At 31.1% G+C, this 17,853-nt stretch overlaps 2 protein-coding genes across 7 annotated transcripts in view; one reads left to right on the forward strand and one right to left on the reverse strand.

Moving 5' to 3' along the window:
* The window catches only part of LOC127730941 (chitin synthase chs-2-like), a 134,871-nt gene extending 127,552 nt beyond the window's left edge, over positions 1-7,319 (forward strand). For all 3 annotated transcript variants that reach the window (XM_052239569.1, XM_052239568.1, XM_052239567.1), the window contains 4 exons: positions 1,225-1,389; positions 1,816-2,027; positions 3,390-3,514; positions 4,087-7,319. In XM_052239569.1, coding sequence (XP_052095529.1) covers positions 1,225-1,389; positions 1,816-2,027; positions 3,390-3,514; positions 4,087-5,168 — 1,584 coding nt within the window. In that variant the 3' untranslated portion in view covers positions 5,169-7,319. The remainder of the gene's footprint in view (positions 1-1,224; positions 1,390-1,815; positions 2,028-3,389; positions 3,515-4,086) is intronic.
* The window catches only part of LOC127730944 (uncharacterized), a 151,598-nt gene that overhangs the window by 107,889 nt on the left and 25,856 nt on the right, over positions 1-17,853 (reverse strand). For 2 of the 4 annotated variants that reach the window (XM_052239573.1, XM_052239572.1), the window contains exons 13-15: positions 14,012-14,538; positions 12,327-12,362; positions 8,569-10,317 (exon numbers count right to left, since the gene is read on the reverse strand). In XM_052239573.1, the coding sequence (XP_052095533.1) occupies positions 10,013-10,317; positions 12,327-12,362; positions 14,012-14,538 (868 nt within the window). In that variant the 3' untranslated portion in view covers positions 8,569-10,012. Of the gene's footprint in view, positions 1-8,568; positions 10,318-12,326; positions 12,363-14,011; positions 14,539-17,853 lie in introns of those variants that run through there. The other 2 variants (XM_052239576.1, XM_052239574.1) reach the window with 2 other exon arrangements.

Here is a 17,853-nt window from a genome sequence, read left to right on the forward strand (position 1 = left end):
CTCTAACGTTCTTGAATGATACCAGTTTAAATCGCAGGGTTCTATTCATTTGGGATGTTTAAGTATTCAGTCACGTTCAATTATTTAACCTTTGTAATTTTTTCCACGCAGTCTTTGTTGTAACATCTAAACTGTCGTCTCCTTTGAAATTTTAGAAAGAACCAGTTCATATCGCACATTACTATTTATATTATAAGCATATCTTTGCAGTCTCTGTTATAAATACCTATATAACTTATGTCATTTCTGAAATTTTAGAATGGTACAAGCGTTTTTGTGTTCGGTTTTAATTGTATAATTTTCAAGATTGTTATAGTTAAATCAGAATAGATTTATATGATTCATTTTACATCATAATCGTACTGATGAAGGATACCTGTTATCCGAAATATTTATTGATAATTACATTTAATGTTTCCTTTTTTTAATATTGGTGTTGTTTTGTACACTTTTTAGGCGTTTATGTAATTTATTTATTGTGTACATGTATCGTTACTCGTAACGATCCAGCGCCCTCGTAAGAAAGATCGTTGACTAATATCTAGAAGTTTTAGATATATTTCGCGAGAGAAACTAGCTTCAACGGGCGTGCATCCATCCAGGTGAATTCGAATGCAGATAAGAAACTTTTGCTCCTTATAGTACATTTATGTCTGCTGCTGCAACAATTTGGATGAAATTCAAGATTATCTATATAATTTACAAAATCTGTTGTTGGGATATATATATATATTTCATCGGAAATGTGTACAAAAACACAAAAAAAAAATAAAGGAAAATTTAAATTGATACAAATATTATCATATAAGACTTCATTATACTTCATACTGAGGGAGAATATCTATTTTCTTAACTATTTATCGATATTTGTATTTATTGCTTGTATTATTGGTACAAGCTCTCCGTAAGTTCAATCAACATGGCTGTGACTAAAAGTGCCATGGGTCGATTTCAAACTTGTAGAGTGGTACATGTTTTAAGGTCACCTACTGTTACACTTATTTGACTGTATATGTATCCCATATTCAACTTGTTATTTAATAAGGTTATAATGAAAATCCTTAGGGAATCATAATAAAGTTACATAACACGTGTTACAATACTGCAATGAAATTATTAATTTAAAGATGAAAATCCCTTCATTCTCTTGTATGAATACAATTTTAATTTAAATTTACTCACGATTTTGTACATTTTGTTAACACTTAAAACTTTATTCATTAGCTTCAATATGCCGCCGTTCTGTCTGCAGTATATGTGATAGTGATGGTTATTGTCATGATTGGTGTAATAAGAGATGCTTTAAATGAGGGTCTATGTTCGATTACTACCATCTTACTGTTGTTTGTAGCCGGAGTGTTTGTTATATCAGCATTAGTGCATCCAAAGGCAAGTGTCGAAAAAATAATAAAAGAATAATATCAGACATTTTAACTTGATCAATGTTATTATCCTTGCAAAGATACCAATACTGCTGTTATATGAGTATATGATTAACCAAATCAACAAACAAAAGTGCTTTTTTTTATGTCCCTGACGAGGGTAGAAAAATTCGAGTAAGAAAATCAATGTCAAACATATAAATTTTGCTCCGTTGAAAGCGCTTTTCTGCGTTGTTCATAAACGGCGCTCATATCCTAACGTTGTTTAGCTGTCAAATGCAGTAGAGAAAAAAAACCATTAAAAAAAAACGACCTGAAGATAATAGATTACATTTATACTTCAGAACAAAGGTTTTGTTCAAAGTTAAATGATCTTTCAAAATGTCGTTTTTACTGCATTAATTATATTGACGAAAAATAAATTATATTCCAGGAGTTTTTGTGTATAATGCCAGGACTTCTGTACTTCGTGGCCATACCATCGATGTCTATGCTAATGTTCTTGTATTCTATTGGAAATTTACATATTGTTTCTTGGGGAACAAGGGAAACTAAGCAAAAAACCGAATCTGATTCCCCAAAGAAGACTCATACACCAGAAAAAGAAGAAACCGGATATTTTTGTTCACTTGGTAATTTTGTTAGGTGAGTTTATTAATTTGTACGTTTTGTCCTTTTTTGTTTCATCAGCTCTTCAACGTTTGTATTTGGTTTTTGATTTTCAAATCTATCAAATCTATTGGCCTCCAACATCAATGAAGAGACATTGATTGTCGAAATGCACTTCTGGTGCAGTCAATTTGGATTGTTATTTCTCTATAATTTTTGTGCTTTTTTCAAATGTCTTGATCGGTGTGAGAAAAATATTTCTCCTCACTAGTGAAATATCTGTTCTCAGCAAATGATTGGTCGAAATTCAATTATGACGTCAAATTTTCTTGGTTTCTTCTGAATTTCCTATTTTGATGTCATGATGTAGTTTTTAAAATTTACATTTACAGACAGTCTGGGATTAAACTTTTTTGACATGATAAATTTGTAAACCTTCATGGATTGTTATGAAACTTGGACAGAAGCTAATCTTCAAGACCATAAAATATAGATTTCACCACTGCAACAAGTGTGTTACGATATTTTTCTACTCGAGACACTTAAATTTTAATATTTAAAGCGCGAGGCTTGTCGAGTTTAAATAATTAAAATTTAAATGTTGAGACTGTCTGTAAATGTTATTTGTAAAAACTAAATCCGTCCATCTATCAGAAAAATACTGAAAATGAAAAAATATATATATTTTCAAAAGTTAGCTTCAAACATTATCTATAAATTACCAAAAAAAATTCTGCCAAAGTTTCGTAAAATTCTATAAAAGTTTGATAAAGTAATTGATGTGTAAAACAAACTTTATGCCTAGACTGTATTTATTTGTTAAATGTAAAAAAAACTAACATTATCAGTTAAGTACGGAAAATGAAAATAAATATTTTCAAAATTTTGCTCTGAATAATGTATTTTGGTCATAACTTAGGTCGTGTTCACACCAAACGTCGCGTACTGTAAAACTTTTTACAATTAGTTTCATGTAATGTTATTAAAATAATTTTTGTCGAATTTCGCCAAAGCGAGACATTTCGATCCTATATTCCGTCGTCGGTGGCGGCAACATTTAGGTTCAGATATTTAGGTTGTATACCAATGTAAAAACAACTTCCGTTGTGATTGCTGTATGGTTATGATTTTTTTTTCTTGGGAATGTACGATAGTTGACCAGATAAGTACTAAAGGAGAAGGAAGAATAATGCCAAATAAGGATAGATTATAAAACTAGTCTTCAACGAAGAAAGCATTGGATGCATTGCAACATGCCTATTTCGCAATGTTGAGTACACAAAATTATCCATACTATCATATTTTGTACCACTTGAACAACACTTATAGTAAATATATTATAATTGGATATAGCTAATGTCAGCTCCATCATTAAAAAAAGATTTTCTGATGTTTCAGCTGTATATTTTGTCCAACAAACAAATATACCAAAGAAGACTTTCTGTATACCAATATGATTAATGAAGTGAATGTTTTGGTGAACAAGAACGAGAATCAAGAAGGGGAAGACAAAAATGAAAAAGGTATTAAAACAAACATTTCACAATTTGTGTACTTTAGGCGTTTATGTATACATTATCTGTAGTAGATGTTAGGTTTTTTTTTTAATAAAAATATTTTGAGATAAAGTTGTCAGTTTTTCAAACCGTGGGTATCTTTTTAATTCTATATTTTCCGAACATAAAAAGATAATGAACGAAATATTTGTTGAGAATAAAATTATTTATATAGCGTACGAAGTACAATGCTAGATGAAGGTAAATATGAAGTTGTAGTCGTCAATTATGATAGTGTGGAAGCGTAGATCAAGTTTTATTTCTGAATGTTTACAAAACCAGTTGTTATAGTTGAAAAAATTATTCATTTTGTTTCTTTTTCCTTTGAACTCAATGAATATGATCACATATGTTAGGGTATGAAATATTTTATATTATTGGAATGTGCCCGCAAAGAGAACTTCATTTCATTTAAAAAGACCACACTGAATTCAATTAAAACATCCCTGTAAATTTGAAACACCTTATAACTTATTGTTGTTTTTTTTTTTGTTCTTGATATGATAGAGTGTTATTGTATTATTTCGAAATACTTGTAGATATAGAGCGTGGGGAAGGAGTGGCTGAAGACTCAGATTTGTGTACTGGAAAACATGATGAACGAAAACATTTAAACGAGGAACAAAAGGATGAAAATAAGGATGATAATGAAAAGCATTACTATTTCGATAATGCAGCACCAAAGATTCCTAAGGACGAACGGAAATTTTGGAAATCAAAAATTAAGCGATATTTAAAGCCATTAGAAACGAATAAAGAACAAGAGACCAAAGTGCAAGAAGAACTAATTGAATTGCGAAACAAAGTGTCACTGTTCGTTTACTTGTTAAATGCAATCTTAGTTACAGTTATGTTTGGATTAACCCAAGTTAACACTTTCAAGGATTCTTTGTCTTTATCCATAATATGTGATAATAATCCAGTTTCGATAGTGCCAATAGCTTTACTGTTTGCTGTTGTCTTTGGTTTGCTACTTTTGATTCAATTTCTCTGTATGTTATACCATAGATTTTCTACATTGATACATATATCAGCAAGCACTGATATCAGAGAAAGTAACGAAATTAAAGAGGCAAAAATGGATATGAAGATTGTTGAACTTTTGGTGTCTCCAGAAGCTTCATTACCATCAAAACATGAACCCACTTGTGATAAAGCAAAAACTATTCCAAATGGAAATAGACAAGTGCTACCAGAAAAAATCATACCGTTAAAAGACCTTGATGCTGTTGTTGGAGCAAATGCTGAACACCTTCAAGGTGCATTATATCAGAAGCACAGAAAACTAGTGGAACAGGTCATGGGTAGATGGGCAAAAAAGGCGAAATATGTTAATAATGATAAACCAGGTATGTTACAGCTCGTTCAAGAAGCTACAAAACAGAAATTAATTGGTCTTAAGAAACATAAGGACAGCAAAGAAGATGTTATGACAGAAATACCTGCTACCAAACGAACAAACGGAAACAAGGTGAAGCCAGTAGGCAGTCCAGAACAAAAAAGAAAACTTTCGTCATCATCAATTTCAAGTCAAAACGAGGTTAATGCTCAAAAGGAAAATGACAATGATTCTCTAAGTGAAAGTTACAATGGTCCTGATACTAATGACTCGAATGTTTAACAATAATAAGTTATGCTTAGATTTTTATATGACTAATGCCAATAATGGCTGTAGTTTTTAGTAGAAAGGACTTTTTTATTTATAGCCATTTTTTTTATATCGTTTATACTCCTTTTTAATTATATTCATAATAGACTGTTAATTGGATAGCGAATTTAATTCATGTTTTAGTCACTCAATAATGATGTTAACACATGGATTTCTAATTATGGCAGATGTTTTCTACTCGTTCCTTTGGTAATAAACTTAGAACTTGCCTTGGAGTTCGGTAATTTTGTTATACTTTTTATAACCAGTTGTATATACACTTATTTTAATTATTAACGTAATAAAACTTTAAAAATGTATAAAAATTATTTTAACCTTACAATAACAAAAATGAAAATTTAAGATCGAATCATTACAAAAAGAATTACTGGTAATCAATATTCATATTTTTATTGTAGTTAACGGTAAAATATTTTAACAATACTAAGTTCTGCATAGTTTTTACATGCCAAATATACATCCAATTCTAAAACCGATTACATTTTTCATTAAAAATCTTAAATAACACTTTCACATATCACATTATGTATATATTCTAATTTATAAAAAAAATCTATCTTTAAAATTCTATTCTTAAGTGGTTCACGACTCAGTAAACAAAATAATGATACTTGTTTAAGACGTCGTTATTTTCGTAGTAATTTTTTAATCAATCAAGTTTTTTCTGGATGGTCATGGCTTCTACTGCTACATTATTTAGGTACATTATAATTAACTGTGCTGAATCAGTAAACTTTCACTACTCACATTATTGTCCCTCGCACGACGCATTGAAGGAGACATAGAAATACAGGGCGTCCGGTCTTGTTAGCGCTCTCATGTGTACATTATGTGCCAGATTTTTATAAAACTTATGTCATAGGTTTTTATCACCATTGTCCAAAAATCGGTGCCGATCAACAATTTTTGAAAGAGTTATACCCCTCGGAATTAATAATTTTGTCGGAAATTGCATTGTAAGCGTTCTTATGTGTAATATTCTTGCCATTATTCTATGAAACTTATATCAACGGTTTATATCAGCAATGTATCGAACAAGTTCGAATATCAGTGCTTATCAACAATTTTTAAAAGTGTTATGCCCCTAGATATATCGGAAATTGAAACTGCTCTCTAGCATTCATTTCTCTAAGATATTATAAAAATTTTAAGAAAAAAAGAAGTTATTTTTAGTTATTGCCCTTGGACAGATAAAATTTGTGCATTACAGGGAACATTGGAACTCTGTTCTTATATTGTATATTCTGACGATATAACATAAAGTTTAAAAACCTGAGGGATTTACATGAATTTCAAAAATAGCGAAATCGGATGCGTCGATATGGTAAGCGTCTCCTTCTATGCATGCATCACCCGCCATGCAAATCAACACTTAATCAAAATGTTAAAATCGGGAAATGGACACAATCGATAAAATTACAGATAAGACGACTATTCTGGAATATAAAAATCTAAGACTGCAGAAACATGTCGCTGGTGAAATGAGACACAGACACATCGTATCAATCAATTGGGTGATGGTAATACATAGTCCCGATATCAGTCTGTTTTTTTTTTCTCAAGCTCTTTCGGAGCAGTTTTTATGCAAACTGCAATAAATACAGTCATTGTCTATGAGTGAACTGACTTAAATGATATTCCCTTAAATTTGTATCTAGGGTACAAAAATAACTCAGAAATTGCCTACATCAAAGATATTACTTATGTAAAGAGGTATATCCCTTAGGTTTAAATAAAATGTCCTAAGGGTAAGTAGCAATGAAGCCATTCACAATCAAGCTAAAAATAAGGTTTATTCCTGCTATTCCTACATTTGATAATCCAGTATGTAAAATGTAAGAAATCCATGTAGGAATAGGAGGAATGCTTGTCCAACATGGGATTAAGGCGGATTAGGTTGTAAAAACATGAAGCTAATTAACTTCATGTAAATTTAAATGAAATATCCTTTTAGTTTTCAATTCATGTGCAACTTTAGTGTACTAACAGTTTAAATGGTGTAAATTATCTAAAGAAATATATATTCTTGTCTTTTTTGTACTGTTAAATTATATTTGTTTCCTCTTATATCACTGAGAGACAATAAATAAAAAAAAATCGGAATAGTTGCATTTATTTATTTTATCATGTTCATGAAAATAGTAAATAGCACAATAATGTAAACACTATTTATGGTCCCAAAAACCTTTTGAGCACTATAATAAGAACTGTAACAAATACATGCATGTATTGTATCATCATCTAATCTATAAAATTTGCAAAGTCTCGACTGTTTAAAAGTGAAGTAATTTTTATTGCAAAACTTTAGTTTCTTCTTCATATTAGTTGTCGTTATATTGTTTTATGCATTTAGTACTTCATTGTTACTGTTTGGTACATTGCCTAGCCGTTCTTGCAAGAAAAAGACAGTTTGAATGGCCTCTGGATCTGGCAATGTTAGCGGAGATATATATGATGGTGTACGAAGTAGGTCGGGCCATCGATGTCAGACCCTTCTGTAAAATCTATTCTACAACTCTTACTTCTAGATTTGAATGGAATATAGAAGTATCGGCGATGGCATGCCTTCTGGGAGTTGTATGGATTGGTTAAAAAAAAAACAAATTAACATATAGGCTTGGTCTTTTCCCCTTTGATCAACTTTTATAGCATTTATTCCAGCACCAACACCATTTAATCAGAACATAGTCAAAATGAATAAAGTTCACAGGACAATATAATATCCCCATTAAGATATCTATTAAACTTTAAAATAAAAGTTGTATTTAGGATTTATATTTTTTAAACATTTTTTTCTTTAAATGTTTAACAGAAATACATTTTTTGGGGGAAATGTTCTCTTCTATAGACTCTACAATGCATCTTCTTTTTTTTTATTGTTTATTTTTATCAATGTAACAATCCTTTCCAGATTACCTCTACTTACCTGTATTTCAATCAAATTTATATTGTTAAAACAACAAAACAACTTATACCAACATCTATTGTTCTTTGTTTGTAGGAATAGAAGGTATATGAATTTAGAAAATGTAGGAATAGCAGGAAGACACCAAAAATAATTATGGAAAACAACAATGTTTAATCCGATCAAATACTTCACCCCTAAATATTCCTTTAAATGTTTTTAAAATCTGTGGATTTATTTCGTAAAAATAATGAAACTTACATTTTTTTAAACATATATAAATTTGAACAAAAGAAAGTGTTTGGATTTTAAAGGAGAATTGTCGATAAAAACAATATTTTCCGTCCCAAATGTGGACAAATCTATAGTTGCAACTATAATTCATATATATGTTTTATGAAACATGCAACATATGCATTACAAAAAGAATTGAATAACTATCAGAAGTGTGTCATATCATTTTTACTAAACCAATTATAAAAAATAAAATTTTATATTAAACGAACAAATAAATATATAATATATGATAGATATTCACAATTGAGAAGCTTAACCATACTAAACATCTTTAAGAGTGGCGCCTACTTATTTCCTAAAAAAATAAATACATGTTCAATCTCTATTGTATCTACTAATAAAAAAGGAAATTATAATTGATAGATGTAAATAAGACCTTAATTGACTGGATTAAAAAGGGATAGAATCTTAAACGTGTAATATTGTTCTTTCATTTGTCTTTGTTCTATTATTAATATTACTTTTACTGTTTGGTTTGTTTTCTGTGATATCCATTTGATGTGGCTAGGTACTTATACATCCCGTCAATGTGTTTGTATTATCTTTCATTTTTGCTGGTGTGTTTTGTATATGCGACTTTTTGTGTTTCTGTGGTTCTTATAACGTGACTCTGTACTTTAAAAGATCCCGGCATTATGTTATTGTTCTATTATATGTCATTATGTTATTGTTCTATTATAAATTTGAAAATACTTTGAACGACAAACGACAAATTTATTTTACTCGCGTAGTGGTATTAACCATATGTGGATTCTTAAAAATTCTAAAGAACTTCTGGACAATTTTAAATCTCGGTCTATTTCTGAAATTAATTCTAACATAACTTTTGATTTTTTAACCCTGTATACCAACATTCCCCATGTGAAATTATAAAATTGTTTTGAATAAACATTGAATGACAAACTTTTTTCTTATGTGACGTTTACATTTTCTGACGTCAGACACGCGAAGCAATGAATGTGGTTTTTAATTTGATAGATGCTTTTGTGCTTTTTTGTAAATAATTGTTTGTTTTGATATTGTAACACAGTGATGACTGCTGTACCCATATTTTGACTATTTTATTTATAATGTCTGTTTTGTTCACGCATCGTTGTAAATATAACGGAATTTGATAAGACTGTCGTACAAGTGAGAGGTTTAGCGCTATAAAACCAGGTTCAATCCACCGTTTTCTACATTTGAAAATGCCTGTACCAAGTCAGGAATATGACAGTTGTTGTCCATTCGTTTGATGTGTTTTGTCATTTGATTTTGCCATGTGATTAGGGACGTTCCGATTGAATTTTCCTCGGAGTTCAGTATTTTTGTGATTTTACTTTTTCTAACTTGATGAAAGTGAATACTAAATTTGTTTGAAATAAGATGATTTTTTTGTTGTTGCAACCATATCTCAAAAGTTTTCTCGTTTGTTAACATATTTAAAATTTATTGGTTTTTTATTTGTGGCAGACAAGGTAATAATTGTTGCTTTGATGTTGGTATCCATGAGCTTTAACAAATGCAGGAACACCAGTAATCATAACTTTCGAATAATCATTGCTATTTTAAAATAACCATATATATTCAACTGAGGTTTGGCGGCTTAAAGACTTCACTTTTTAAATGGTCTACAATTGTCTAAAGCATCCATTATACCAAAAGCTAAATCGCCCCGATCGATGTCATGAAAAGCATTAATGAAGTCTTTTATATCCGACACTTCTCCTTTTGTTGCTTGTTTCCAAAGCAAAATCAGTCTGAAGTTTTTACTTTCAACACTGCCATACATGATTAAGACTTTTGATACGGCTCCAGCAGGAACCCCAAGACGTATTGACAGGTCAAATCCCTCATCTTCTGACAAACAAGCGGCAAGTTTATGTAGGCTCTCTGCACTTAATAACTTCTCAATAGCTTCTGAAATAAATATCAAACAACGATATAAATTAAAACATTAAGAAACAACTTATGTTCCAAATCCCTCAAGCAAAGTTGATTTCAGATAAATTTGTATTTTGTTCTATGTGTCTTATAGTCATATTGCTCCTAACGTTTCAAGTTTTCAGGTTTAAGAGTCCCTGGTGAAGGAAATCCCGAAAAATGTTTCGGACAAACGACGTTTATAAAGTGTTATTTGCATCAATTATAGTGAATATAAATTATGGTTAATTTACTGAAAACCAACTTAATTTCGCGGATGCTTAATATCGCTATTAGCTCTTTCTAGTCCACTTTGCGGCAATTTCAGTTTGTGATCTTCAAAATAACTTGATATTTTTTATTAAGGAAAGATCCAAGTTTTACATATTCGCGTTATTTTTCAACTCGCAAAAGTTACGAAAATAAATCGCTCGCTAAAATTAGTTGGTATGTAATTTTGATCGAAAACCTATGATGAGATGTGTGTAAACTTCGGCTTTTTGTTTTTTCTTGATTTTTTTTTCTTGATATTTTTTGGCCATTGTGAATAGACAAATAGAAAATATGTATTCTAGCATAAGACGCTATTCAAGCATAGTATAGTTTGAAATAGACATTGTTGGAAAATTAGATTTTACAATGGAAATTTAATTTTTTTTTATCTATTTTAACTTCATCTTCGTTTACGCAAGTGAATACCAAATTTACAACAGTGTGCTTATACAAACAGCATTTTATTTCGGAGTGTGAATAATACTCGACAAAACTTCTTTCTAATTTACTACATGCAACATCTTTTATATCAGCAATAAATACAAGGCTTCCGATTTTGTTATAAAACATCGTAATCTATGGGTGGCGCGAATCAGTTGTCGATACTTAAACATACCAAAGATTTGTTGAAAATACTAGTGCATAAAATTTTTATTTTTCTAGTGATATTGAATAAAGATATTTGACTTAATAAAAATATTTGACTTCTCTCCCTTTTTCGGTGTAATGTTCATTCTTAGTTCAAAGACAGATTGAATAAAAGGAAAAGAAGAAAAATTCTTATTTTAAGATAGGACAAATCCTGTTTTCTAATATAAAACACTGTAAAAAAAGAGAGGCGAAAGATATCAGGATGACCAGAAATGTGTTCCATTTATCAAACCTTCAACTAAGTCTTCCTTGCCTCATTAGCTACATCATTGAATATTACTTTTCAATAGATGATCACCTGTCGCAATTCACACGACGCTTGCCACAAATCAGTTCTTACTCTTCACGAGTACCGGGCTTCACCCTTGTTTTGGTGGAATTTGTGTTTCTCGATAATAGTTTTCTGTGAAGAGTATGTGAACTGGTGTTTGTACTTTCGAAATTTTTCTCATAGCTATGGTTTTGTTTGTCTTTTCGAAATTTGTCTTATAGCCATGGTTTTGTTTGTCGTTATAAAAACTTTATCACAACTTGAATCTTGTTGCGTCTTCATTTAAAAGTTCAGAGAGGTAGACAGCATGTTCTTTTTCTCAATGTTCAGCTGACTTTCAGTAGCGTCGTGAATTCTTTGATGGAGCTGGAACTGCTTATACTTTCGGAGCACCTAACATCATCCCAGAGTTTTGGTTTGTCCGTGTTGTTCGGCCTTTGGTTTTCTGTATAGTATTTTGTAGACTGTTGTATGTCTATTCGTGTTTTATTCTTTTTTGTCAAGATATTGTCTCTCACTTTAAATTTTGTTTTGGCGCCATTACTTATCATAGAGTACAAATTATCATCGTCACACCTGAGTTTACCCTTCTTTTTTTTGCGTTGCTCGATCTTTTTTCAATGCAATGTGTTTCTTTTGTTTTCATTGCTTTTCATCTGTTCCGTCTTTTTTTCATTTTTGGGCATGATGTTGACTTGAATTCTACCTATGATTTTTGTTCTTCTTTCTTAAAGCGATATTATTAAAATTGTCATCGAAAACTTTCTTTTTAAGCGGCATTGTTATGTGTGTTCTTGATTTAATTTCGTACCTCTTGTATATTCCGGTGCTTCGGTTTTGGGTACGACTGAAAACATACAATGCAAATTAGGTAAAGTAAATAGTACACCTTCATATTGTTATAAAAAAATGGCACAATAACTCAGTAATTTTTGTGGAACTTTCAATTATTATGCTCACTTACATGGTTCCTATGTTTTAAGTGATAACAATTATTCAATTTGTAAATGTTATCAAGTTTGTTAAAACGTCCAAAATCGTAGGCGACCTTTTAAAATCATATATATCCTTAAATTCAAGATTAGTCAATCCATTGCGTATCATGTGCAAGAAAAAAAGGGTAACTCTTAATAATATATTGGAACCATTTGTGATATTGTGTCAACTGGGAAATATATATGTTCCGGACCATATGAGTATGGTCATGACCATATGTGTATATACTCATATGGTCCGACCATACGCGTATGGTCCGGGTAATTAACCGATGATTGTTAACGTTGAAAAGGTGTCGCATAATTATGAGTTCCTTAAAATGAAATTTTGACGTATGCAATCATATGGTAATCAATGTTACATGATTAATCAAACAAAGTGAATTTTATTTAAAATTTAAGTAAAAATTATTGTGTTTATTGAATTTAGATTTTTTGAATATTTTAAATTGGTTTTAGATACTTGATGTGTTCTTGCTCCTACTGATACCATCTTACAATAACATTAAGATCGTACATATTTAGTTGCAAGAAGACATGATCATTGAAGTGAAAATAAGTAGAAGTTAAAAGAAATTTGTTTCTGGAATAATAATTTATACACAAAAAAAAGAACAAAAAAACGGTACATCGGACTCAAACGACTGTGGTTTCACTTACGGACGAAAAAGTCGACAGCCAGGAGAATGGCGCTTTAAATTGACGCTAGCGAAGAATAAATTACAAATACACCAAAATTCAGACAATATATGTAAAAGATAAAGAATTTCAATTAGTATAACTTGTGTCGTTTTTGGTTCGGAGATTGAGCTGTGTGTTCCTGCGAAAGCTAGAATTTATTCGAAAAATACCTATATGGTCAAATACTCATATGGTCCGGCCCGTTAATAACCGAACGAGTATAATGCTTATTAAGTCCGACAATACGCGTATGGTCGGACCATATAAGTATACGCATATGGTCATGACCATACGCGTATGGTCCAAATACTCATATGGTCAGGAACATATACACCAAATGCAGGCTCAGTTGGAATATTGATACACATAAATGTTACTTTGCAATGGGAAAATTAAAATCTTCTCTAATATCTTGTAATGTCCCCAACCGACCCTCATTGTTAATTTTTTTTAAGTTTTACAAAATTACAAACTGTATTATGCTATAGTATTCATTGTTGCATATATCAAGAAATAAAACCCCAGCCACTATAAGTTGCTACTGACAATTTAGAAACACGACGGCTCCCACTAGTAGAGCAGAAATTGATTATTCTTTCGGAGCATTCGAGTTTCCCTGGTTAGTTGTGGGGTTGGTGTTGCTCTATCTCTACACTTTTTTGAGTAAATTTTTGTTGACTTTTTTTCTTTATGTCGGTTGTTCTTGCCATGGTATTGTCTGTTTTTTTTTTAGATTTGCTCTCTTGGGATATTTTTTCTTCTATTTTCATTCCACTTGTCTATACTTTAGATTATTTTATTTTTAAATTATATCCCTTACCAACAAAATCTTGAATAGGTGCTGCAGTATCGATAAGAACTTCATGGATAGTCTTTGTTCCGATATAAAATCGAATAAATGCTACCTTTTCCTTATCATCACAAAGTAGGGGTTTAATTCGACATTTTATTTTGAATTTTACTCGGCATGAATGTCCGACACTAAATTGCAATGTAGGGAGTTCCTTGTAATGTCTTTGTTTGAAATTACCGTCAAGCTCAATATTTACGACCGAAGAACGGGCAGCGAAATCGATAGTACGAGAAATCCCACCATCGTCTGACATTTCCAATCGTTTATCGTCTGCTACATGTACTCCACCTAGACCAAGGTATTTACTGACCGTATTATCAACATCTGGATGTTCTACTATGCATACCCAAAAGTTAAACTCCTCTTTTTTATTTTCGTGAAAGGTAAGAATTTTGCAAACACAAGTTCGTGATGAAGCAACAGAAAATCCACGTTCTAAAATCGGTTCATACGCCTTGTACTTATTTATTTCTTTGGTAACCACATACCAGAACCTGAAATTAGAAAGATCAAGTTGATTTTCAGTGATATTCCAATTGCTTAAAAAGTATCATGTTTTACCGACCTATAAAACAACAACAGCCATGTAACATATAACACAACTTCTGGTTTTTCGCGGACTAGGAACAAATATGCAGCGTCCCTTCGCCTTTCTAATGACATATGCGTGCAATATCGTAACGTAACTAGAACTTAATTTAGATAAATAACTAAATGGAAAAAGATCGTTACTGATTATTATTTTGTGTATTCTCACGATTTATCTCCCATCTCCTGATTTTGATATTAAACTTACATAGATTCTTTTAATTATAAATTCTTTTAATTATAAAGTTACAATCTAGGAAGTGCTTGTTACAAGCGTATACAGTTTAACCTGAATTATATGTATTCTGTGTGTCATTTGATATTGAAATTTAGATGAATAAAAACTGAAATTAAAGATGACCGTGTATCGTGTACCATAATTTTGGAGAATCAATTTTGAGTGTACATGTGCAAGTATTTATACGTATATTCAAATAATAAGGGTAGTCTTAATTTTTTTAATATAAACGTCCAACATAATGTCAATGTTCTTATGTGGAATGCGTAAAGTCAAGCACAGCTACAGAGAAATTGGTTAAAAATGGCTAGTCATTTTGTTTAATTTGTTCGGGGCGTCATCCATGTTTTAGGTTCATCACTGTAGCTCTTTCTAATTAGAGATAAGTTTAGCACATAATATATACAAATTTAATAGTATCGATCATCCAGACCCTTTATTTTTTAAAGTATAGCGTCTGGATGACAAGTGAAATAGATATGGTGATATATGACAATCGGAATAGTTTCGGCTTTTTTAGGGATAATATCCAAGACGAATAGTTGGTTATTGACTTCGGAAGAAATGACATTACGATAATATTATTGAAAAGCCCGAGTGTTTCGATTGTAGTTGTTTATTAAACAGGACTGGTCGAATGGCGTCGTTTAAAGCTTTTCTTATTTTTATTTTTTTTTGTGACGTATACAAGTCATGGAAAACACCAGACAGCATGGCTTCCATGGCCGAGAAGGAAAATTACAGCACAGCCAACCTTGGTAAGATGATATAACAATACAAACTGTAACATAAATTTCAATGTAACCTAATACATTGAGTAGTTATATTTGTTCATGCATGTCCGTGCTATGCAAACGAGTTAATAATTACAATTAAATGACAAACTTTGTTTTGACTGGGACCACTCGAACAGTCGTTCATGCTAAAAATACATATTTGGGATTGACATGTAGTATCTTTAACTTCATACATATTTGATGAAAAGGTGCTATGACGCCGAAATATGACATCCGATCAAAGATTAGATTGTTGCATCTATCTGTATTAGAGAGTTTGGATCTTGATATGTGTAAAAAAAAAAAGCAGGGGAGGAGAGATTCAGTGTACCAATCCAAAACCATAAGTAGAAGAAAAGGTGTATCCATTTATAAGATGCCATTTTGTACATACATCCGATTTTCTATGAAAAGCTGGCACATTTACGTGTAACATTTGAGACAGGTCAAATAGATATCCTTTTATCATATGTTAATTATAAGAATTGAATGTTTATATTCTGGTAATTTCAAAGGGTCGTAAAAGCGTTGATGTTGCGCACATTATAAGAAGGGAGTGCTTCCACGCTATATAAAAAAGAGATGGACATACTAAACGGACAAAATGTTCTTTTTTCGATTTAAAAAAAAAACATATGCATGTAGCTTAATCTATACAGATTCATAAAGGGACACATTGTCATTAAAAGGAATTTCGTTTAACTCCTATTCCACTATCTAAAATTTAAAATATAATGTTAGTTTAAAAAAAGTCTGGACCGTTCAACTTAAAATAGAAAAATACATTGTTTGTTTTTCTTTGTACTATTAAATAGCATTTTTTCAAAAGTTCTCATATGAATAAAAAATTGTTTTCAGGGAAGATACCAAGTGGCAATCTAAACCTTTTTTTTTATGTTGGACAAAACCATGGCATGATGTAATAAAGTTACTATCATCACTTTATGTACCATCATACCTGTAGGAGATCAGAGGAAGTACGATTTAAGATTATGTGATTTATAATATATATTCAAATGTACTTATAGAACTGAACATACTAAGAGGATTTGTCAGTCAGACAATACCTACCATAAATTATTTATCTACTACGTAAGCTTACACACGACCAGTGTATTGTGTTAAGTTAACAATTTAATGTAACACATGTTGCTTATGTCAGCAGAGGGTTTAACTAAATTAACTCTAAGACTTTCTAACCAAAAGACGGGAACTCCGAGACGGAGAATGAAGTACTGAACTTAACCACTATACGAACTTTGTTGTTAATATGTATTGTTGCTAAATCATAATGTATTAAAACTCTTCTAAATTATCTACTGTTGCAATCGTGTTACAATGAAGAAAAACACTGAAAAGGCAATTTCCTGCAAAATAAAAAGTAAAATCACAAAAATATTGAACTCCGAGGAAAATTCAAAAAGGAAAGTCCCCAATCAAATGGCAAAATCAAAAAAACAAACACATCAAACGAATGGATAACAATTGTCATATTCCTGACTTGGTACAGGCATTTTCTTATGTAGAAAATGGTGGATTGAATCTGGTTTTAAAGCTAGCTAAACCTCCTACTTGTATGACAGTCGCATCAAAATCCATTATATTGACAACGATGTGTGAGCAAAACAAACAAAAACAATAGGTAAAAATGTCACAAATAGGGGTAAATAGTCTAATTCGGTAGGTCACATTCGTGAAAAGGGAACGGTATTGTAGTTACGACATAAGGAACATATCCGATATCATCTGTGAAACGGATATTCCATAACGGTCAACCAACTCGTGATGGCGTTCGTAAAATTTACAAAGTGATGATTTCAACTTCACCATTTGGAACTCTTGGTTTAAGAATGAAAATTCACAATTGGGAAGCTGAAATCATCTCTTTTGTCGTAAAGTTCTGTTTTCAACCGACCCTCATAGTCAATTTCTAGATATAAGTCATAATCAAATGGCAAAATCAAAAGCTCAAACACATCAAACGAATGGATTAATACACAGTAAAGCAAAAAAAAAATCAAGAGGTCATCATGTAGTCTAAAACAAAAGGTGAAGATAAAAGTACAAAAATGTCAACATTATAAAATAAGGAGATGTGGTATGAATGCCAATGAGACAACTATCCACATAAATTCAAATGGAGTAGATGTAAGCAATTAAAGGCAACTGCACGGCCTTCAACAATGAGAAAACCCATGTAGGTATTG

This window comes from Mytilus californianus, unplaced genomic scaffold (assembly GCF_021869535.1).
Source record: "Mytilus californianus isolate M0D057914Y unplaced genomic scaffold, xbMytCali1.0.p SCAF_2, whole genome shotgun sequence".
Classification (NCBI taxonomy): Eukaryota; Metazoa; Mollusca; class Bivalvia; order Mytilida; family Mytilidae; genus Mytilus; species Mytilus californianus.